Here is a 24,902-nt window from a genome sequence, read left to right as displayed (position 1 = left end):
CTCCTGCTCTTTGAATGATACTTGGCATTTGGTAGGAACTCCATAAATATACATTGAATGAAATGACTTTTATTAGTTTCCCATTAATTAATTCATTGCTTTGAAATGTGCTCTGGAGTTGCTACTGCTCCGATCCAGGAATTGTACTGATGAACACAGCAGAAGCAAGCTGCTTGTGGCCTCCCCTCCAGAGGCTCACATGGGACTCCTTGGGCCCATGAAAGGGGAAACAGGACAATTTCCAGGATGGCTGCCCAGACTTGGTCAGGATCCTTTTGTGGGATGGCTCATGCATGCACACAGTTCACTCAGAGCACAGAGAGGGTCAGCCCACTACCAGGGCCCCGCCACCAGCGCCAGGTTCTTCTCTGAATGCTGTCACTCTTGGCAACATAGGCTTGAGTCCTTGTTGGTATAACTCCATTTTCTTGTGTCTTCACTTTGCAGAGGAATGTTTGCTGGGGGATTGAAGGAGATGGAACAGGAAGAGGTACTGATCCACGGGGTGTCCTACAATGCTATGTGCCAAATCCTACATTTCATATACACCTCCGAGCTGGAGCTCAGCCTGAGCAATGTGCAAGAGACACTGGTGGCTGCCTGCCAGCTTCAGGTGAGGCATGTCTCGTCTAGCAAGGCAGACCCACACCCAGGTGGGGTTCCCTGAGATGCCCATGATGCCTGTCGGGCACCAGCATTGGCTTGAAGATGGGTCAGGAATGTGAGGAGACCAAGCAGTGACAAAGGCCATGAAGTGGGGAGGATTCTGGAGTTGTCCCTGGAGCTCAAGCAGAGCCACTCCAGACACTTCAGGCCTCTGCCTTTGCCCTCTTCTCTATTGCTGGTTGTTTCCCCACTGACTGAGTCTCCCTGTCATTGAAAACATCCTGCACATAAGCAGGTAGGCTGACCCGAGGCTGCATGTGGACGTCCTGTGTGCTTTGGGGTCTGGCAATGGGGAGCATCCACCAGCATCGCTGCCAGGGCCCTTCCTGCCTGTCCCCTCACTGGGCCACTTCAGTCTCTTGAAAACTTATGTGTTTTGTTACTGAACTTTATCTATCTATTTGTCCATCCATCCGTCCATCCATCCATCCATCCATCCATGCATGTATCCATCCATCCATCCATGCATCCATCCATGCATCCATGCATCCATCCATCCATCCATCCATCCATCCATCCATCCATCCATGCATGCATCCATCCATCCATCCATCCATGCATCCATTCATCCATCTATCCATGCATGCATCCATCCATCCATCCATCCATCCATCCATCCATCCATCCATCCTTCTATCCATCCATGCATTCATCCATCCATCCATCCATCCATCCATCCATGCACCCATCCATACATCCATCCATCCACCCATCCATCCATCCATCCATCCATCCATCCATCCATCCATGCATCCATTCATCCATCTATCCATGCATGCATCCATCCATCCATCCATCCATCCATCCATCCATCCATCCATCCTTCTATCCATCCATGCATTCATCCATCCATCCATCCATCCATCCATCCATCCATGCATCCATCCATCCATCCATCCATCCATCCATCCATCCATGCATCCATCCATCCATCCATCCATCCATCCATCCATCTATCCATGCATCCATCCATCCATCCATCCATCCATCCATCCATCCATGCATCCATGCATGCATCCATCCATGCATCCATGCATGCATCTATCCATGCATGCATCCATCCATCCATCCATCCCTGCATCCATCCATCCATCCATCCATGCATGCATGCATGCATCCATCCATCTATCCATCCATCTATGCATCCATCCATCCATCCATCCATCCATGCATGCATCCATCCATCCATCCATCCACTCATTCAATTTATTGGAGACAGGCTTTCTCTCTCTTGCCCAGGCTGGAGTGCAGTGGCACAATCACAGCTCACTGCAGCCTCAACCTCCTGGGCTCCAGCAATCCTTCTGCCTCAGCCTCCCAAATAGCTAGGACCTACAGGCATGCGCCACTACATCCGGCTAATTTTTAAATTATTTTTATAGAGATAGAGGCTTGCTTTGTTGCTTAGGCTAGTCTCGAACCCCTGGCCTCAAGTGATTCACCTCAGCCTTCCCGTGTTGAGATTACAGGTGTGAGCTACTGCGCCTGGCCTATTTTTTTTTTTTTAAAGACAGGATCTCACTCTGTTACCCAGGCTGTAATGCAATGGCATGATCATAGTTCACTGTAGCCCCACCTCCTAGGCTCAAGTGGTCCTCCCACCTCAGCCTTCTGAGTAGCTGGGACTAAAGATGCGTGCCACTGTGCCTAGTTGATATGTGTGTGTATATATATATATATATATATTTATAGGAATGGGGCCTTGTTATGTTGCCCAGTATGGTCTCAAACTCCTGGCCTCAGGTGATACTCCCACCTTGGCTTCCCAAAGTTCTGGGATTACAGGTGTGAGCCTCTGTACCCAACCTGTTATTGAACTTTAAGTACTTGTTTTCCTGCAGAATTCAAAAAGTTTTCTGAGGCTTTGACAGTGTGACTTATGTTTTAGATGATTATTCTCAGTGGTGTGGGTGCAGTTACATGGGACTGGGCCTGCAGGTGCCTTTGAGCTATCAGTCAGAGGCCTGATAGGAGTTGACAGTCACCTCTTCCCACATTTCTTAAAAGTGAAACAAAATGCTATGCTAAGGTCATCATTCTGACCTTTCTTCCCATGAGAGCAGGTTTGGCGCGATAAAAAAAAAAAAAAAAAAAACTCAAGTCATAGGAAAACCAACCTGTTCGGGGGCATGTGGAGGTGCCACCCCATGTGACAGGGTCTTGGCAGCCTCCCTGTGCCTTGTTCTCAGATTGGTGGATAGGACCTGGATGCTGGGTGGGTTGATCTGAGATGACTGACTTGTCTCACCATACCTGCATGGTGAGTAGATGGAGTTGGGTTTTACAACAAAAGAATTTCCCCCGTTCTTTTGTTTAGAGATCTCTTCTGCCCCCACATCCCTGTCATTGTTGCTTTGAGAACCCTCATCCAATTCTCCACCCTGGCAGCAGTTAACTCCTGATTCAGCTGCCTCTGAAACATCTCCCTCAGCATGGCTCAGGTCCAGCCGTCCTATCTCCTCCTCCACACCTGCCACTTTCTCAGAGCTCCCCTGTCAGTCCCTCTATTCTGTGTGTTCTGTGACCGTTCTGCCAGTTCCCTGGGCTCAACCTCCATGGCTCCTTGAGCCCGTCCACCTTCTTAATTCCCTGTGTCCATGTGAGGACAGGTCATCCTTCTCAGTATTGCTTGTAGCCATCTCTGTTCTGTGATTCCATTTCCTTCCCTTTTGCCTGGCCTCCATCTCTATGTTTCTGCCATTTCCTTCTTCTCCCTGCAATGATCACACACACTGAAACCAGATCATCTTTCTAATACCACTTTCCCTCTCTCACCAGTCAGCTTGGAGGCCTGCAGTCTCTCTCTGTTGGTTTGGCCAGTGCTCCCGACAGCCCTGGGTCTTCTCCCCCAGTGCCTCAGAGGTCATCTCAGAGGCAGCAGCCTAGCTTACTTTTTTAACATATCAGGCTTCTGGGTCAGGCTTGGAGGTTCATGCCTGTAATCCTAGCACTTTTGGAGGCCAAGGTGAGAGGATCGCTTGAGGCCAGGAGTTTGAGATCAGCCTGGGCAACAAAGCGAGACCTCTACAGAAGCATTTTAAAAATAGCCAGGCATGGTGGCATGCGCCTGTAGTTCCAGCTACTTGGGAGGCTGAGGTGGGAGAATCACTTGAGCCCAGGAGGTGGAGGCTGCAGTAAGCTGTGATCACACCACTACATGCCAGCTTATCTCAAAAAAAAAAAAAGAAAAACAGGCTTCTTTGCAATATTGTTTTATAGCAGGTTTTACTTGGCATAACCATGTCAAGTCCATAGGCCTGTAGGATCATGTATGTTCACATAGCTAGTGACTTTTGGAGGCTTCCCCCATGTGTTGTGCCCTGCACTAGGCCTGGGACCAGACTCTTCACGGTGTCCCCAGTGGCCTGAGTCTGATTCCCAGTAACACTGTCCTATTAGGTTACCCCAAGCAAATGCAGTCCCTTCTGTGAACCTTGTATGGGGCTTTTGCACATCCTGAGCCCAGGCTGGTTCCTCTGTGAGATTTCACTGAACAGAAGGCCCACTGCTCTAAAAATAGGACTGAAAAGAGAGTCAGCAGGGTCCTCTCAAGGAGCTGCTGCTGCCCAGGCTTCTTCAGGGCTGTTTGTGCTCACTCACATTCTGCCCAAAACTTGGTCTTCAGTACCCTGGCCCATGACAAACCAGAATTTTAGGAAAACCTAGTAGTTTGGGAAGAAGTGGCAAAGCAGAAGACTGGCAAAAGGGGAAAACAGAAGGTAAAGTGAAGCTGGTCAGGGCCTCGCAAAGCACCATGGGGATACCTCATATAGGGCACATACCTGCCCGACATTTGGGAGGTCTCATCCAGCCCTTAGCATGTCACCTTGCAAGCAATATTAGATGTCTTTTGAATTTTAAAAAAGTTAGTGTTTATTGATAAACTTTAAATACCTTGGCCGGGCGCCGTGGCTCACACCTGTAATCCCAGCACTTTGGGAGGCCTAGGCGGGCGGATCACGAGGTCAGGAGATCGAGACCATCCTGGCTAACACGATGAAACCCTGTCTCTGCTAAAAATACAAAAAATTAGCCGGGCGTGGTGGCAGGCGTCTGTTGTCCCAGCTACTTGGGAGGCTGAGGTGGGAGAATGGCATGAACCTGGGAGGCGAGACTTGCAGTGAGCCGAGATTGCACCACTGCACTCCAGCCTGGACAACAGAGTGAGACCCCATCTCAAAATAATTAAATAAATAAATAAATACCAGCAGAATTATTCCATGTGTAATGGTTAATTTATTGATGATCCTGGATAAGCCAGGTATTCCCATTTTTAGAGAAACTGATTTATTGCATTGAACCCATGGCTGGAGTTGGTAGCAGGGGGGTTCCCACAAGAGGGGACCCCACAGCATCCTGAAATGGAGCCGGTTTGGGATTCCAAAGAAAGAAGCATCAAACACCAGGGTGATCTGGCCAGAGCGTTTATTAGGGAAACTTATGTATAGAGTGGTGTAGCATGTCCTCAAGACAGACAAGGGAAAAGAGAGGCTTTACTCAGCCTCACCCACAGAGTGGGTTAGGGTATGGAGTTTCTATGAGGGTTTAAGAAATTTGTCTCAGGGCCAGAACCAGTTTTTCTTTCAGTGTTTTGGGTAACAACCTTGATGCTTTTGTCAGTGCCTGGGAATGTTCAAGGGCCTGGTTTGGGTTCAAGCCTGCTAGGAAAACCTGCAGCTGGCTGGGTCACAGAGAGGTCAAGGTACTCTGTCATTTTCAATCTGAACATGGAAAGAAAGGAGGTGGGCACTGGGGGGCCCCACTGAAACTCTAAAATCCTGCTTTCCTAAAGAATTTATCAATACCTGGTTTATTCTCCCAGGCAGTTTTCCCTAGGGCCCTTCCCTTTGTCTCCTATTCTCCCAAGATTTGGTTATCTGTTCACAGGGTGGCCTTTAACAGCCTGCTGGTTGTGGCCTTATTCCCACCTCTCTCCAGTGCCATTCTCTCTCTTGCCATCCTTTCAAACCACTAGTCCTTCCCCACGGCTGTGAAGTGTTGATGTGGCCGCCTGGGAGCCCCTGCACTTATTGGAGTCAAGTGGGTCTTGACCCAGCTGGGAACCTCAAGAACCCTGAGTCAGGGATCACTTGAGCCCAGAAGCTTGAGACTTCGGTGACCTATGATCTTGCCATGGCACTCCAGCCTGGGTGACAGAGCAAGACCCTGTCTCAAATTTTAAAAAGAAAAAGAATTCTAAATCAGGTTCCTGGGTGGGTACTGGTTAGGTGTCTGAGAGGCTCTGAGCACTTCTAGGGAACCAGGGTGGATGTTCTGGCAGGGGGAAAAAACCAGGTTTGTTTTTGGTCCCAGCACTTTTGGAGAGGCAGGCTCTTCTAGAGAATCCTAGGGTGGGGATGGGTATGGTCTTAGGTCCTTTCCAAACCGCAGATATATAACACAGTGACCATTTGTGCTGCTTCCTGCTTTTCTGGAGAGCCAGTACTTTTTTTTTTTTTTTAGATGGAGTCTCGCTTTGTCACCCAGGTTGGAGTGCAATGGCGTGATCTCAGCTCACTGCAACCTCCGCCTCCTGGGTTCAGGTGATTCTCCTGCCTCAGCCTCCTGAGTAGCTGGGATTACAGGTGCACACCACCATGCCCAGCTAATTTTTGTCTTTCAAGTAGAAACGGGGTTTCACCATGTTGGTCAGGCTGGTCTCGAACTCCTGACCTCGTGATCTACCCACCTTGGCCTCCCAAAGTGCTGGGATTATAGGCATGAGCCACCGCACCCAGCCGAGCCAGTACTTTTGATCTAAGAGGGAACTGACATATATCAAGGGTCCACTCCTATGTGCTCTCTCATTTTCATCATGTTCCTTTTCGCTTTAATGATCCCCGTTTTATAGATGAGGAGACTGAGGCTTAGAGAGGTTAAAAACATTCTGTACGAGAGGCTGAGGCAGGAGAATCATTTGAACCCGGGAGGGGGAGGTGTTAGTGAGCCGAGATTCTGCCACTGCACTCCATTCTGGGCAACAAGAGCGAAACTTTGTCTAAAAGAAAAGCAAAACAAAACCAAAAATAACATACTGTATATCCTGTCACCCGGTATGTTTCCGAACCAGGACTTAAACCTAGTCTGCAGTAAGCCCCAGTCTCCAATGTGTCAGAAAAGGTCGGGGACAATTAAGGAGGACTTCTCTTCTACTTTGCCTGGCCCACAGCAGCCCATATTTCTGCCATCGTTCTGTCTCCCACCCCCAGATGCTGTTTGCCAGCCCAGGCTTGAATGGGTGTCATTCTCTCTGCAGATCCCAGAAATTATCCATTTCTGCTGTGATTTCCTCATGTCCTGGGTGGACGAAGAGAACATTCTCGATGTCTACCGGCTGGCAGAGCTGTTTGACTTGAGCCGCCTGACTGAGCAACTGGACACCTACATCCTCAAAAACTTTGTGGCCTTCTCCCGGACTGACAAGTACCGCCAGCTTCCATTGGAGAAGGTCTACTCCCTCCTTAGCAGCAATCGCCTGGAGGTCTCCTGCGAGACCGAGGTATATGAGGGGGCCCTTCTCTACCATTATAGCCTGGAGCAGGTGCAGGCTGACCAGATCTCGCTGCACGAGCCCCCAAAGCTCCTTGAGACAGTGCGGTTTCCGCTGATGGAAGCTGAGGTCCTGCAGCGGCTGCATGACAAGCTGGACCCCAGCCCTTTGAGGGACACAGTGGCCAGTGCCCTCATGTACCACCGGAACGAGAGCCTACAGCCCAGCCTGCAGAGCCCGCAAACGGAGCTGCGGTCAGACTTCCAGTGCGTTGTGGGCTTCGGGGGCATTCACTCCACGCCGTCCACTGTCCTCAGCGACCAGGCCAAGTATCTAAACCCCTTACTGGGAGAGTGGAAGCACTTCACTGCCTCCCTGGCCCCCCGCATGTCCAACCAGGGCATCGCGGTGCTCAACAACTTCGTATACTTGATTGGAGGGGACAACAATGTCCAAGGATTTCGAGCAGAGTCCCGATGCTGGAGGTAGGACAGGGTGCTAGCTGGTCCCTTTGTCTTCAGGTGATGCGAGGGTGTGGAAGTCTTGGGCTGAGAGAGCTGGTCAGGTTCCCCCCAGCCTTTCACATGAGCATGACTTGTCATTGTGGAATGAAGTCTGGGTGAATTCAGAGAAGGTGGACAGCAGTGAGATAAGGGAAGGGGACATGTGGATCCCCTTCTTTCCGGCATGTCTCCTACTCAGAAACCCACTTACCCTGGACCCTTGCTCGGCCTCTTTGGGGCAGGCTAGGTTGTGAGTGCATTGTGCAGGAGGAGACGGGAGGAGAGAGGAGCCCACAGCAGGAAAGGCAGTCGGATGGGATGAAGAGGACCTAGGAGCAGTGCCAGCTGAGCAGCCTCACCCTCCATCATGCTCTCTCTGAGCTTTGATGCACGTTGTTTCAGTTTCCCTTCGCCAGTCAGCTTTGCTCTTCTCTCTTACCTGCTCACTAATGGTGGAACAGGCTTCCTACTACTGTGCCTGAGCAGCATGCAGTCTTCAGCCCAGGGGAGTGGTAAAGGCCAAAAAGCATCACCGAGCCTCGTGCTACATTTCCGCTCTGCCCTGCAGTCAGCCACGCACTTGGCAGTTTCCCCTGGGAAGAGGCAGTTTTCCCAAGAGAGGGTTTTGTGGACTGCTGTGGTCCGCAGGATGCGCCTGGCTCTATCAGTCACTTAGGCTGTGATCTCACAAATCCATTTCTGGGCAGAGCAAGGGACAGTGGTTCAGGCCCACAAGCCCCAGCTACCATTAGATTTCCAGGGACCCCTCCACCTTACCTTGGTGCATGTGAGAAATCTCCCTACCCTTCATGCTGAAAGATGGAGCTGTGCTGGAGAGAGAGAGATTGCCAACTATTTCCAGCAGCCATGAGCTAGATGCTGACTGAGTTCATGTTCATGTTTCTATTTTCTGGGGTCAGATTGGGGTAGGGCCTGGCCATGCCACTTGGAATCAAGCATAGTGATCCTGGCCAAGGAGGAGAAGGCCATTTGTCAGCCACCTCTCTACGCCTGGCCCCAGGAAGTGATCTCCTTTGTTAAGCTGATGAGACTCAGAGGTTTGCAATAACACATTGTGGTTAAATATGAGGAAGGGCAGGTTTCAGAAAAAAGGAAACAGCTACCTTCATTTCCTCTCTAAACAAAAGTTGTCCCCCCAGTGGGTGTGGCCACACCAGGTTTAGACTTCCCTTTGGCCAAACCTTAAACCTTCTTTTTTAGGGGGCTCGGTTTCCCAGTTAGGGGGCCAAGGCCAGACCACCCTGCTGAGAGCAACCTATAGACCTGCAAAGCCAATCTCTCCAGAGTGTTTTGGCTTCTGGCCCTTAGCAGAAGGTAGAGACAGCTGTGTGCCCGGCAGGAATGCTGGATGTTTCCACAGAGCTGTCCCTGGGAGGGTGACAGCTTGGGATTCGGCCTGCCCCTGTCCTCTGTCCGCCTGCTATGGGCCATTGATCTTACTTCCACTTACAGTAGGAGTCTGAATTTCCCCTTGTGAAGGGGTGTGAGACCAAAGCTGAACTCTGGGTAATGCTAATATTAGCCCCTGTAACCAATAACCAGTCCCAAACTCCTGTCTGAGAGTAGGATCACAATGGCAAGTGGGGTCGGCAAGACCTGCCTTGAGAGAGTAGATATCCACAGAGTGGAGGTGGTGAGAAGGACCACAGCCCTACTGGTTAACCCAGGGGTGTATCATCTCTCTAGAATGAAGGCGTCATTAACCTTCCAGTGGACTCAAAACTTCCAGATGAATCCTTAATTTGAATATTCTAAAATTTGGTTCTTTCTCTGTTTTCTCATTTCATCAGCCTTAGAACTGGTGAATTCTAAAAGCTATAGGCTTTTAGAATATAAGGAAACAAGATGTTGCAGTAAATTAGGCTTTGCTTTTTGAGGAGTTATTACTTACCAGGTTATATCTTAAAGCATTGATACAGAAACCGCATATTTAAAAACCTTACCTCTCTTGGAGCAAATGGTGCTTGTCTCCAAGATACCACTTTTTCTCTTTCATTCCTTCTTTCTTTGCATCTATATTATCTGCATCATTCCTTGTACCTTTCCCATAGCCATAGCCCTGTGGATTACTGAACACCAACTACATGGTATACCTAGTAGTAGCTGGTTACATGTTGCTATGTGTCCCGAACCTACTTAAAATAATAATTTAGGCTATGTGCAGATCATGTCAATAATCCCAGCACTTTGGGAGGCTGAGGCAGCAGGATCTCTTGAGCCCAGGAGTTCAAGATTTCTTGAGCCCAGGAATTCAAGATCAGCCTGGGCAACAAAGCTAGACCTCATCTCTACCAAAAAAAAAAAAAAAAAATTAGCTGGGCCTGATGGTGCGTGCTTGCAGTCCTGGCTACTTGGAAGGCTGAGGCAGGAGGATCACTTGAGCCCAGGAGTTTTAGACTTCAGTGAACTATGATCATGCTCCTGTACTGTAGCCTGGGCAACAGGGTGAGACGCTGTCTCTAAAAAAATTTTTTTAAATAATAATGTAATTTTTCCTTGGGCATTTTCATGGCTGCTAATATTTTAAAGTACATTTAATTTTTTTTTTTTTTTGAGACAGAGTCTCGCTCTGTCGCCCAGGCTGGAGTGCAGTGGCACGATCTCGGCTCACTGCAACCTCTGCCTCCCGGGTTCAAGCCATTCTTCTGCCTCAGCCTCCCGAATAGCTAGGATTACAGGTGCCGACCACCACACCCAGCTAACTTTTTTGGTTTTTTTAGTTTTTTTTTTGTGATGGAGTCTCACTCTTTTCTGCCCAGGCTGGAGTGCAATGGTGCGATATTGGCTCACTGCAACCTCTGCCTCTGAGGTTCAAGCAATTCTCCTGCCTCAGCCTCCCGAGTAGCTGAGATTACAGGTGTATGCCACCACGCCCGGCTAATTTTGTATTTTTAGTAGAGACAGGGTTTCACCATGTTGGCCAGGCTGGTCTTGAACTCCTGACCTCAGGTGATCCGCCTGCCTGGGCCTCCCAGAGTGCTGGGATTACAGGTGTGAGCCACCATGCCCGGCCATTTTTTTGTATTTTTAGTAGAGATGGAGTTTCACCATGTTGACCAAGCTGGTCTTGAACTCCTGACTTCAGGTGATCTGCCTGCCTCAGCCTCCCAAAGTGCTGGGATTACAGGCATGAGCCACCGTGTCCGGTCAGTACATTTAATTTATTTAAAAAATTTAATAGACATTAAAACATTAATAGTCATGAAAATGCTTAAGTCATGGAAATACAGAAGAAAAACAGTTTACTGAATGAGACGGAGTCTCTCTGTCTCCCAGGCTGGAGTGCAGTGGCGCGATCTCAGCTCACTGCAAGCTTCACCTCCCGGGTTCACACCATTCTCCTGCCTCAGCCTCCTGAGTAGCTGGGACTACAGGTGCCCACCACCACGCCTGGCTAATTTTTTGTATTTTTAGTAGAGATGGGGTTTCACCGTGTTAGCCAGGATGGTCTTGATCTCCTGACCTCGTGATCCTCCCGCCTTAGCCTCCCAAAGTGCTGGGATTACAGGCGTGAGCCACCGTGCCCGGCCACAGTCTACTGAATTTAACAAGAATTCCAGAATATTTTTGTACCAACTCTAGGGTTCCTGTCTGAGTTTACAATAGGATGATACAAATCTGAGTTAAAGCGACTCTCCTAGTCAGTTTCAGCTGCTATAACAAATACTATAGATGGAATGACTTAAACAACATACCTCTATTTCTCACTGTCTGGATACTGGGAAGTCCAAGATCATGGTATTGGCCAATTTAGTCCTGGTAAGGTCCTTTCTGTCTGTGTTCTCACATGGTGGAAAGAAGGAGCTGTAGTCTCGGGCACTAAGCCCATCATGGGGCTCCACCCTCATGACCTGATCACCTCCCAAAGGCCATGCCTCCCAGTACCATCACACTGGGGGTCAGGCCTTCAACTTAGCGGTTTTAGGGGAATCTAAAACATCTAGTCCATAGCAATAAGTAAAACTGTTTATATCTTTATATGCAAAAATAAAGCTTATTTTTATTAGAAAAATATTACTTGAGGACTTATTCTAATAAAGTAGAAAATTAATTCAATAAAGAAGAAGAGGGATACAGGACACAACAGGGAAATAAGAAATCAGTGGAACTTTGGCTATGTCTAAATTATTGACATATGGTATCACTGTTGGTGTCTTTTTTTCTTTTTTTTTTTTTGTGGGATGGAGTCTCACTCTGTTGCCCAGGCTGGAGTGCAATGGCATGATCTCAGCTCACTGAAACTTCCGCCTCCTGGGTTCAAGTGATTTTCCTGCCTCAGCCTCCTGAGTAGCTGGAACTACAGGCACACACCACCATGCCTGGCTAATTTTTTTATATTTTTAGTGGAGACGGGGTTTCACCATATTGGCCAGTCTGGTCTTGAACTCCTGACCTCGTGATCCACCCGCCTCGGCCTCCCAAAGTGCTGGGATTACAGGCGTGAGCCACCGCGCCCGGCCCTACATGTGTGTTTAAATTTGAAGCCACAAATCCACATGAACTCAGCTTAAAAAGCTGTGAGGACAATAGACTCGAAGGAGCAAACAAGAGCACATGGAGGGTCCTATCTCACTCTGGTTGCAGACACTTGGGGTGCAGATGGTGATTGAGCCAGACTGAACACAAGAGAGGAGAGACTTGTATATAAAGGAGCATGGCGCACAGGAAAGTCAGTGAACCCCAGCCAGTTGACAGGGCCCCTGTGAGTGCTGCGTCCCAAGCCTGGACTGCTGGTCCCCAGCCAGACCTTCTGGCTTGTGCCCCAGGTCATGCAGGTCTCAGACCCTGCCTTCTCAGGAGGCCTTTCCTGATCACTGCAAGGGAGCTCTGCCCTCCCCAGGCCCCGCTGACCAGCAGGTCACTCATCTCCTTACCTCCCTTTCTTTCTTTCACAGTGTCTGTCATTATATCGAGCACTCGTTTGCTCTGGTTAGCCTGTTTCCATTCTGCAGGGGAAGGCAGGGCCCTGACCTCTTGAGGCTCCCTCTGGATGTAGTGCTGAGCACTGTGCCCCATCCACAGTGGGAGGCCTGGGAATGTTGGTAGAGTGAATGAATGATTCATTGCTGATAATCTTATTCCTTTGTTTAATTCATTCAGCAGACAGAACATAATCTGTCCTGAGCCAGAGGCTACACTGAGGTCTAGGAATATAGAAATGAACCCTGATCCATTAGAACCCCCAAGTTAACAAGGACCCTTTTCATGCTCGTCTTTTATGATTCCTCTTGATAGCTTTTCTAGGCAGGTGATATCACCTCATTGGACAGGTGCAGAACTGAGTGAACCCCAAGAGATTAAAACTGATGCCCAGGCACACCCAGCTAGACAGGGAAGAGCCCAGGATTCACACCAGGTCAGGGAGACCCAGGTGTGTGTTCCCTCTCCTGTTGGCCCTGCCTTCTGAGGCTCCTGTTTGCTGCATTCCTGGTAGGCGGCGGGGAGGGGCTGGCCACACTACAGGGGCTGCAGGAAGCAGCTGCAGAGCACAGCTAACTTGTGCTTTGGAGCAAAGGATGAAACTGATCTTTTCACTGACCAGCGTAGGGCACAGGCCAAAGAAAACTTTGGTTACCCTCTTGTGAGCCAGTTGGAGTTAGACTTGTTCTCTTTGGAATAAGTCTTCCTCTGCAGAAATAAAAACACTTGTCTGAAAGAGGCTATAACTATCGTGGGCTGTTAGGCAAGGATGCTTCAGATACTGGCTTTGAGCTCACTGGGTCCTGGCCCCTCATGGGTCTGTGATCATCTCTGCTCCACATTACAGGCCACGCTCCCTGTTGGTGCTCAGCCCAGGAGCCCTCCTTGGGTCTTGGCCAGACTCCTCTACCCTCGTGGGCCTGCTGCAGCCAATCTAGTGCCTTTTCTCCTATGGGGGTCCCTGGAATCTCACACACCCTGCCCTTACAGAGCCTGCAGTCCAGGGTGGGAGTTAACCCTTTCCACTTTCCCAGAGAGGGAGACCTTGAGTGGAGGGGAGGTCAGGAAACTCAGGGCTGGCAGCATGGTGGGAGGAGGTGAAAGTATGATGACCAGAGCCTTGTGTGTGCTGCTGTTGACAAAGCTGAGGGTATGATGGGTGCTGTGTACAGGGCGTGCCTGAACAGACCACTCCTGATGGAGTGGTGGGGGAAATTCAAGGCTGGGAGGCCAGTGAGGGGGCTGATGGCACCCATCCAGTGGAGAGGCTGTATTTGGAGGCCCTCTTGAGTGGGAGCAAGGCTATGTGGATGATGAGATGAGGTAAGTGAGATGGAAGTGGCTGTACAAACAGCCATTGAGGCTGAGGCAGGAGGATTGCCTAAGTCCAGGAGTTTGAGACCAGCCTGGACAATATAAGTCCCAGGTGTCAAGATCTTGTCTCTAACAAACAAAAAAATAGCTGGCGTGGTGGTGTGCACCTATAGTCCCAGCTACTTGGGAGACTCAGGTGGTAGGATCACTTAAGCCCAGGAGGTTGGGGCTACAGTGAGCCATGATTGTGCCACTGCACTTCAGCCTAGGGGACAGAGAGACCCTGTCTCCACAAAAAAAAAAAAAAAAAAAAAAGGAAAGAAAAAAAAGAAAAAAAAAAGAGCCATTGGACAGCCCAGGTGGACAGTTAGGTGGAAACACAGGAGGCTCCTGGCCATTCCTTTCATGCTGTGTGTGGGGGAGCACCTGTGCTCAGGTGTGTAACAGCCTGCGGGCCTGGCTGTAGATCAGTGTTGCACTGGTATGTGGGGCAGTTGGGGAGGGTTCAGGCTGGGCTGAGGCAAAGCAGAAACGGGACCAGAACAAGAGGTGCAAGCCTGCGGAGCAGCCTCCCTGCCTAGTCAGTGCTGTTCTTTCCTCATGTCTCGGCACAGGTATGACCCACGGCACAACCGCTGGTTCCAGATCCAGTCCCTGCAGCAGGAGCATGCCGACCTGTCTGTGTGTGTTGTAGGCAGGTACATCTATGCTGTGGCGGGCCGTGACTACCACAATGACCTGAATGCTGTGGAGCGCTACGACCCTGCCACCAACTCCTGGGCATACGTGGCCCCACTCAAGAGGGAGGTAAGGAAGCCCTCGAAGAGGGGCCTTCTTCTGCCTAATTTCCTTCCCCAGGATGTACAAAGAGTGAGAGGCCCAGGTATCAAGGCCTCTCCCAGGTCAGGGAAACAGGCTCAGTGAGCAGAATCCATGCTTCTCCAGAGACCCTGCATTGAATGCATTGATGAGGCCCCATGAGGTTCAGCCAGTCCACCTGGGGAGTCTCATCAAGGATCCAGACCCCATTGCTCAGAATTGTACCCCACTTGTGAGTCTCACATGCTGAGACCTTGTCACACCACCTTGACCCTGGCAAGCTGCTTTAACCTTGTAGTTAAAATGTGGGTAGAACATTTGCTCTTTGTGCAGCTGAGATGAGCTGGGACACTTCCAGAGATGTTAAACAGGAAGGGACCCTGAGAGCTCACTGGCCTATCCTCAGACCTCTTCCCTCTAGGTCCCCTGAAGGGTAGGGCCTTCCAGAGCCAAGAAGCACTCTAAGGTTTTATTTTTTATATTAAATCCTATGTTTGAATATTGGGACAACTCGAAAAAAAAATCATGTGCATCCTATATAACACCTTGGTTTATTCCAATTTGAAGATGTTTAAAATTATGTTCATTGTGGAAAAGTGATGTTTTAGGGAGGTGCCTCTCTTTTATCTTACGACTTTGGGGTACTCGGGCCTGGTGTAACAACCAGTCATGGGATCCCAGGGAAGGAACAGGCCTTGCTGGGCCCCTACTTCCTGGGTCTCAGCCTCTGAGAACAGGGTATGCACCCTGCTAGTACTGGCATAGCATTTGTGGAGCACCTGCTATGGGCCAGGTACACCTTTGGGGATTCTCGAGCACCCGAGAGGCAGAGGATTGTATGGGGGGCAGATTCTACCTGCACTGCCTCAGGGAGTTTAGCAAGAGCTCTGGCCTTGGTAAGCCTCTTTCCAGTATCTCTCATGACCCCCAATTCCCCCAGGGACTTAGACTTTGACTTCAGGAAGTCAGGGCTAGTGTCTCCTCAATGGATCCAGCTCTTCTTTATCCAGGTCATTCACACAGCCCACACAAATTTCTGTCTCTTGGGCAGCTGTGAGCTACAACCTGTGGCCTGCTCCTTGCTCTCAGCTTCTTTGGGGAGAAGGAAGCCTCCTTGGAAGGACACTCCCTACCCCCATCCTGGGGAAAGGAGCAGATTTTGCATGGAGAAGATCAGGTGGTCCTTGAGACCAAGTGGACAAGGAGGGCTCTTGGGTTCTGTTCCAGGAGGGGTGTTGGGGGAAGCCTCCTAGGTGGGTGTTGTGGGAGGGGCTTAGCAGTTTCTTTGTCTGCGGCAGCTGGAGAAGCAGCAGTTCTCCAGCTTGGCCACAGAGGGGCAGCCTTGGCTTTCAACCAGCTGCATCCTGGCTGCCGGTGTTCCTTCCTTCATGCACGCATTCATTCCGCAACTACTAAGCACCATGTACCAAGTCCTGTGAATCCGGTGGTGACAAGAAATGAGAAAGACTCCCCACTCCATGGTGTTTACAGCCTTGTAGGAGAAACCACTCTTAACCAGCAAACAAATCAATAAAGTGGTTACAATTATGGTAAGTGAAATGAAGAGGGGGCTGAACTGAAGGATTTCCAGGGAGGGGGCTCTGGTAGGATGAATCTAGAGGGACTTTTTGGGGAATGTCCATCTAAGGAGATGTCAATTAGACCTGCCATTTACAGAAGGAGGAAATGTTACTGGGAATGTGTCCTTGGTTCTTGTCTTCTTCGTTAAAAGACTTTAAGCAAGAGACATGCATTAACGAAGATTAGTGTAAGGTAGTTTGTTGCAAAAGCGAAGGTACATTCTGAAGGCCGAGTCAGAGCAGGCTGCTCCAGAATAAGATCGCCCCAACTGGCACTGGGAAACCTCCCTTACGGGAGGCTTACATGATTATTCATAAATGGGCGGGAAGAGGTGTTACTCATAAGCATGTTTTGTTTGGGTGGTCTTCTAGCAGCGCATGCACTGTGGCTCTACATGCCAGTGCATTTATCGCATGTCCCATTAGCATCTTAAATCTTCACCCAGGAGGTGTGTTTTTTACCATTACAATGAACAAAAGGTTACTTTCGAAGCAAGCAAAACTGGGGCAAACTATACAACACAGGCTCCCGGGGGTGGAAAGTCCCTTGTGAGGTTAGTTCCTACTTGAGCTGAATAAGCTTAACTGAAAGAGGGGTTGGGGCTATTGAAACCCCAGGTGTGGTTAACAAGTCTCAGAGGTCATAGTCCCTCTGGGCATGCTAGGAGCTGAGGCCGACCTGGAGTCCACTTCCCTGCTCATATCTAACCATCTGCCTAGTCTAACAGAAGGACCTTCCAGGGCAGGAGAGGGGCTCACAGCTTTCCCTGAGCAGGAGAGGAAGCATGGGGCATGCTTGTAGAAGAAGAAAGCCCGAGGATCAAGAGCAGAGCAAGCGAGGCTGGCCCTGGGTCATCACGTGGTCTGGGCTGAAGACAGCAGTAGCCTATGCTGGAACACAGCTGTGGAGCTGGAGGGAGATGGGAGGGTTCAGAGTGTAGTGTGGAGGTTAACTGATCAGGCTTGCTTGATGGATCAGATGTTGGGGAATGAAAAAGGATAGGTCATGTTGGCGGGGCGCGGTGGCTTACGCCTGTAATCCCAGCACTTTGGGAGGCCCAGGCGGGCAGATCACCTGAGGTCAGGAATTCAAGACCAGCCTGGCCAACATGGTGAAACCCCATCTCTACTAAAAATACAAAAATTAGCTGAGCGTGGTGGCGGGCGTCTATAGTCCCAGCTACTCGGGAGGCTGAGGCAGGAGAATGGCGTGAACCCGGGAGGCAAAGGTTGTAATGAGCCCAGATCACACCACTGCATTCCAGCCTGGGCAACAGAGCAAGACTCTGCCAAGACTCCGTCTCAAAACAAACAAACAAAAAACCTCACTGGATTGGTACACTGAATATTACAAAAAGCCAATGAAAGAAATAAAAGAAGATGTGAATAGATGGAGAGACATACCAAGTCCATGGATTGGAAGAGTAAGAATAGTAAGAATGTCGGTTCTTTCCCAACCCAATTAATAATACATATATTAATACAGAATTCCTTATATTGATATAGTATTAATACAGGAATACTAGTATTCCTATCAAAATTTCAGGAAGGTTTTTTGTATTATTAAGGGAAAATGAAAATGGAAGCTGAGGTTTGGATATACCCCTAGGCCAACTGCCTGTAGCCATGTAACTGAAACTTAAGCTTTCCTCCCTCAGTGTGATAGCATTACAAAGAAAGCTTATGCAGCTCCACATGCACAGTAGGGAACAATATTCTTCCTCATTCAGGCTTTATAAACTGTGTTGTAACTGCTATGAATTGGGGCTTCATACCACTTCCAGTTTGGGTTTCCTGGTTCATGAACTCTTCTTTTACATGCACAATAAGCTTTTTAAAAATTTTTTTATTTGTTTTTTTTTTGAGACAGAGTCTCACTCTGTCACCCAGGCTGGAGTGCAGTGGCATGACCCTGGCTCACTGCAACCTCTGCCTCCCTGGTTCAAGTGATTCTCCTGCCTCAGCCTCCCAAGTAGCTGGGATTACAGGTGAGCACCACCATGCCCGGCTAATATTTATATTTTTAGTATCATGAGGGTTTCACCATATTGCCCAGGCTGTTCTTGAATCCCTGGTCTCAAGGGATCTCTCTGCCTCGGCCGAAGTGCAGGGATTAGAGAAGAGCCATCACACCCAGCCTAAAATTTTTTTTTATTGCCAGGCGCAGTGGCTCACGTCTGTAATCCCAGCACTTTGGGAGGCCGAGGACGGTGTATCACTTGAGGTCAGGAGTATCAAGACCAGCCTGGCCAACATGGTGAAACCCCGTCTCTACTAAAAATACAAATATTAGCTGGGTGTGGTGGCACGCACCTGTAATCCCAGCTACTTGGGAGGCTGAGGCACAAGAATCGATTGAACCCAGGAGGCAGAGGTTGCAATGAGCCGAGATTGCGCCACTGCACTCCAGCCTGGGCGACAGTGAGACTGTCTCAAAAAATAATAATAAAATAAATTTAAAAATAAATAAAATAAATTTTTTTATTTTGATTTAATTTTACTTGTGACATTAGATGTAAATGAGATTATTCTGAAATTTATATATAAAGGCAAAGGAACTAGAATAGCTCAAATAATTTTGAAAAAGGATGATAAAATGGGAGGAGTCTGCCCAATTTCAAGATTACTACATAGCTACAGTAATCAAGGCTGTGGTATGGATAGAGTGATAAGACACATAGATCAGTGAAACAGAATGGAAAACCCACAGACCTGGGTAAATATGCCCAGTCATGTTACACATGATTTTGGACAAAGGTGCAGAAGCAATCGAGTGGAGGAAAGATACCTTTCAGCAAATAGTACTGGAGCAATTAGACATCCATCGGCAAAAAAATGGATCAACCCAAGTCTCATACCATATACCAAAATTAACTCAAAATGGTTTATGGAGTTAAATGTAAAACCATAGAACTTCTAGGAAAAAAAAGAATAAAATCTTTTTTTTTGAGACCGTTGATTTTTAATATTTTCTTAAAAAATACAAAAGAAATTAACTCTGTAGTGCAGGTCAGTACGCTTCAGGGAAAGAGGGAAACATGGAATTTCAGAGCAAAGGTTGTTTAGGTTATCACATTCCCATACTCCCAATACCCATAAAACAAGAATTTCACTCCATGACACAGAGGAACATTGAATGATAGCTCAGAAATGTTGATAGCTGAGGTACTGAAACTAACAAAAGGATTTTGGTTGTCCTTGATTATTCCGTCCTGTGATGAATAAAATCTACACTAAAGGACAGGTAAGGAAAACTTATAGCAGAAAAAAGACTAAATGTACCAATCACAGCAGTACAAACCACTCCTTGGCAGAAGTGTGCTTCTAAAAGAATGGGGCAGTAATCAGGTAGCTGAACTACTAGGCTACTGTCACTCCCAGTCCATCCCCAAATAAATAGTGTGGAAGTGTAATAGTGTAGTAGTATTTGATTCAACAAAGAAAGGCTTTCACCCCCATTCAAGGCAAACATTGCCATGGCTAGATGACCCCTGGCAGGCAATAAGATGACTGTAAAATCACAGGTACTTCTAGTTTATCCCAGTGATACTGAACTCCCACATTTATGTCATCTTCTCTCATCCCAACATTTGTTCACTTTTTTATGCTGTCTCCAGTATGAAAGACCTTGGGGAAATAAAAAGATCATTCAAATAATATACCCTTCTCAGTCTTCCAGGTTATGTAATACTTCAGTGCTGTTCTAGGTTCACTTGCATTCCATCAAATTCATTTAATTCACTTATTCTAACTTCAGTTCTGATATACAAACCGTGACCTCCAAAAGAAGTGTCAGATGAGTCTCTCTCCCTTGCCCCCAAAGTTTTGTGGGGCTCTCCCTTTTGTTTCCCTTTAGAATGGAACTGTGTTGCCCCTAGCTACCTGTAGATTAGGAAATGTATTTGTTCCTGGAAAAAAAAAAAGACTTGGATTTTACCAAGTTTACTTAAATTGGTATCTTTTCAATCATCTAGGCTGGATATTGCTCACATCTAGTAGGCTATACTCACCTTAGTTCTTTGCAACATATGAGGCACAACATACATATAATACACCAAGCACGTGTATGAAGAAATGACAGGAAAGTGCTCCCCAAAGCAGTGGGAGAGGCAATGTGGTCTCTCACATCCATTCAGTGTGCATTCTTTTCCCTGGAGTATCTGTTACCCACCCTTCTCAGGAACAACAACCAGGACAAGCGGGAGTATGTGTCAAATAAGTACAATCATCACTGCACTGGTGCCTGTAATCACCCTGTGCACATAGTGAGAAACAGACATTCTGGAAAGGATTCTTGATTCTCCCACTAACTGTCCACTGGACTGGTCACTAGCTCTGGATGGTGCTCCAACAATGGTCACTTCTCGTGGAGAACACACACACCAGCATCACAGCGTTGGGTTCCCATGGATGTCACGACTTCCCAGCTGTCGATGATAGGGTCGTAACATTCAGTGCTACTTAGCAGGGACTTACGATCATATCCTGCAATTGCATAGTCTCCCCCGAAGCACTGTGGCCCCTACATAGCATCGTGGAGTGGTCATACTGGTGGCAGTTGTCCAGGAATCAGTGCGAATGTTGTATGCTTCAACGGAAGAAAGGTGGGCTGTACCATCAAATCCCCCCACCACATAAATACGGTCATTCAGCAGGGCTACTCCTCCACCAGAACACTTGGTGGCCATTGGTGTACCATTAGTCCAGTGTCCTGTATGAGCGTCATATTTCTCAACTGAATTTAAGATGCTCAAGCCGTCATATCCTCCTAGACAGTGGATCACTCCACTGGCCACTACGAGTCCGGCACCTTCCCAGGCTGTCTGCATATCTCCCAGCATGCTCCACTGGTCAATGTTTGGATCATACCGCTCCATACTGATCTGACACCTGCTTCCATCAAAGCCTCCAGAGACATAGATCAAATCTCCCAGGGTGGTGGATCCAGCAAGACTTCATTGGACATTCATAGGGGCCACAGAATACCAGACCCCATCCTCATCTGCTGTGTAGTCTAGACATTCCACTGAACTAAGGCAGGAACGGCTATCATAGCCACCAATGACCTAGATCTGGTCATGTAGGGACACTGAGGCCACATAACGTCTCTTACGAGTGATGCTTGGCAAAAAGCTCCACTCCTGAGTCTTGGGGTCATATTTCTCTACTGCATCGATGGGAGACTGCTGGCTTCCGAAGCCCCCAGCCACCAAAAGCACTTCATTGGCTCCTAGGCGAGCCCTTGTCCTGGGTCCCTGCATCTGACTCTGAAGTTCAGGCCTCAGATGAAACTTCTTTCCTTCATCAACCAGATCCCTGCGTTGTAAACCACAGCGGATGAAAGGCTCAGCATCTGTTACATCTGTGATATACCTGAGGGTTAGCAGGGGCATCCGCATATACTGTAGCCGGTTAGGCAAGGATTCTTTCTGCCCTTTCTTGACATGCTTCACCCAACTGAGGACAGCCTCAAAGACTGGTTCTTCAGGATCCATCTGAATTTCATCACACTCGATTAGCTTTTCCACCTCTCCTTGTCTCCGAAGAATGAACTCTTCATGCTGTACCACTTCAGGAAAATTCTTCTGGCTAAAAACCTCAGCTGCTTGTGTCAGGTCAACACAATTGTGGGTTTCAGCAAAATCCCTAATACCCAGGCAATTAGAAGGGTCCAACTGACTTTCTAAGAACTCACAGCAGGCTTGTTTCACACCTTTCAACTGAAGCAGACAGGCTGCAGGAAGCGGTTCTTATACATTCTCCATGTCACATGTACTGTTTCTGTGTACACAAAGTCCAATAAAATTTCCATGGTAGAGGCAGTCAAACCTTGGATGTCAACATAAGGTTTCCCCTTCTGTGAAATCTCACTAGTGAACATGGCACAGAAGTAATCACTACAGGCAGCCAGCACAATCTGATGGGCAGGGAAGTCTTTCTGCTCTACTCTCAATGTCACATCACAGAGGGTGTTGCTCTTCCCGAGGGAGTCCATTGAATTGAGGATTGATTTAGCATGAGTATTTGTCATTATGTCTTTGGGGGCCATATGCCTCCCATAAAGCAGTGCGGAGAAAGAACAAAAATGGGTCCTTGGATTCTGCAACTCTGCTCCTGAACCCACACAGCTGCGCCAGGGCCTGTCCCCAGCCTGTGGGGATGGAGTGGGGCGCGGGGCCAGCAGGTGGCTCAGGAGGAGCCGAAGCGTCGTCGTTGCCGCCGCCCCGGCCCGGAGGCTTTGGAGCTGTCTGGGTCTGGTCCCTGCGGCCACGCAACGTGATGACCAGAAGAAAATCTTGAGGATCTAGCTAGGGCTAGGCAAGGAATTCTTAGACTTGACCCCAAAAGCATGAGACATAAAAAGAAAAATTGATAAGCTGGACTTCAAAATTAAAAAATATTTGCAAACCACCTATCTGACAAAGGACTAGTATTAAATAAATACATATATAAAGAACTCTTAAAACTCAATAAAAGGCCAGGCATGGTGGCTCACACCTGTAATCCCAGCACTTTGAAAGGCTGAAGTGAGCGGATCATGAGGTCAGGAGTTCGAGACCAGAGACCAGCCTGGCCAACATGGTGAAACCCCATCTCTACTAAAAATACAAAAATTAGTCGGGTGTGGTGGCACACGCCTGTAATCCCAGCTACTTGGGAGGCTGAAGCAGGAGAATCGCTTGAACCTGGGAGGCGGAGGTTGCAGTGAGCTGAGACCATGCCATTGCACTCCAGCCTGGGCGACAGAGTGAGATTCCATCTCAAAAACAAAAACAAAAAACCTCGGCAAAATACTGCAAATAACCCCATTAGAAAGAGGGCAAAAGAAGCCGGGCGTGGTGGCTCACACATGTAATCCCAGCACTTTGGGAGGCTAAGGCGGGTGGATCACGAGGTCAGGAGATTGAGACCATCCTGGCTAACACGGTGAAACCCTATCTCTACTAAAAATACAAAAAATTAGCTGGATGTGGTGGCGGATGTCTATAGTCCCAGCTACTTGGGAGGCTGAGGCAGGAGAATGGTGTGAACCCGGGAGGCAGACAGTACAGTGAGCCGAGATTGTGCCACTGCACTCCAGCCTGGGCGACAGAGCAAGACTCTGTCTCAAAAAAAAAAAGAAGGCAAAAGAGTTGAAGAAACATTTCACTGAAGAGGATATACAGATGGCAAATAAGCATATAAGAAGATGTGTAACATTATTAGCTATCAGGGAAATGCAAATTAAAGCCACAGTGAGAACTACCTCAGGATGACTAAAATAAAAAGTAGTGACAATACGAAATACTGGTGACTGTGCAGGGAAACTGTGCTCATGGATTGCTGATAGGAATGTGAAATGGTACAGCCACTCTGGAAAACAGATCCGGCAGTTACCATCCTGGGTATTTATCCCAGAGAAATGAAAACTACTCTGTATACGTTAGCCAGGCATGGTGATGCGTGCCTGTAATCCCAGCTACTCCGGAGGCTGAGGCACAAGAATTGCTTGAGGCAGAGGTTGCAGTGAGCCAAGATTGTGCCACTATACTCCAGCATGGGCAATAGACCAAGACCCTGTCTCAAAAATTTAAAAAATAACTTATCCGTACGTGAATATTAATAATAGCTTTATTGGTAATAGCCAGAAACTGGAAACAAATCAGGTGTTTTCAACAGTGAATGGTTAAACAAGCTGTGGTAGATACACATGGAATACTACTCAGCAACAGAAAAGGAACTAACTATTGGTACATGTTGAATGCCCTTTATCTGAAATGCTGGGGACCAGAAGTGTTTTGGATTTCAGATTTTTTCAGATTTTGGAATCTTTGCATTATAGTTACTGGTTCAGCATTTCTTACCCAAAAGTCTGAAATGCATTTCCTTTGAGTGCCGTGTTTGTGCTCAAAAAGTCTCAGATTTTGGATGTACTCAACCTGTACATGCAACAACCTGGTAGAACCTGGGTTGGGGTAGAAAGCCAATGTCAAAAGGTTGTATACTGATTTAATTCAGACAACACTCTTGAAGTTACAAAATCGTAGAAATAGAGAAGAGATTGGTGGTTTCCAGGCCTCAAGGAAAGGATTAGGGTAAGGGAGGTGAGTGGATGTCACCCTAAAGGGCAGCCCCTCGGGATCCTGGTGGTGATAGGACAGTTCTGTGGCTGTGTCCACGTTAGCATCCTGGTGGCGCTGTGATAGAGTGACACAGGCTCTTACCATTGGGGAAAGAAGGCACGTGAGACCTCTGTATTGTTACTTCCAACTACACGTGACTCTACATTTATCTCAAAATGAAAAGTTTGATTAAAAAGAAAAACCTCGGCTGGGCGTGGTGGCTCATGCCTATAATCCTAGCACTTTGGGAGGCCAAGGCAGGCGGGTCATGAGGTCAGGAGATCGAGACCATCCTGGCTAACATGGTGAAACCCTGTCTCTACTAAAAATACAAAAGTTAGCTGGGTGTGGTGGTGGGCGCCTATAATCCCAGCTACTCAGGAGGCTGAGACAGGAGAATCATTTGAACCTGGGAGGCGGAGATTGCAGTGAGCCGAGATCGTGCCACAGCACTTCAGCCTGGTGACAGAGCGAGACTCCATCTCAG

General features: G+C 48.2%; 1 protein-coding gene and 1 pseudogene across 5 annotated transcripts in view; one reads left to right on the top strand and one right to left on the bottom strand.

Annotated features, from left to right (window-relative positions):
* Positions 1–24,902, top strand: part of KLHL22 (kelch like family member 22) — a 50,379-nt gene that overhangs the window by 19,433 nt on the left and 6,044 nt on the right. For 3 of the 5 annotated variants that reach the window (XM_063623581.1, XM_055254188.2, XM_063623580.1), the window contains 3 exons: positions 448–613; positions 6,923–7,641; positions 14,529–14,721. In XM_063623581.1, coding sequence (XP_063479651.1) covers positions 448–613; positions 6,923–7,641; positions 14,529–14,721 — 1,078 coding nt within the window. The remainder of the gene's footprint in view (positions 1–447; positions 614–6,922; positions 7,642–14,528; positions 14,722–24,902) is intronic. The other 2 variants (XM_055254190.2, XM_055254189.2) reach the window with 1 other exon arrangement.
* On the bottom strand, positions 20,553–22,553 carry LOC129468527 (kelch-like protein 12; annotated as a pseudogene).

Source organism: Symphalangus syndactylus, chromosome 18 (genome assembly GCF_028878055.3).
Source record: "Symphalangus syndactylus isolate Jambi chromosome 18, NHGRI_mSymSyn1-v2.1_pri, whole genome shotgun sequence".
Classification (NCBI taxonomy): Eukaryota; Metazoa; Chordata; class Mammalia; order Primates; family Hylobatidae; genus Symphalangus; species Symphalangus syndactylus.
This window is presented reverse-complemented; position numbering and strand designations above follow the sequence as displayed.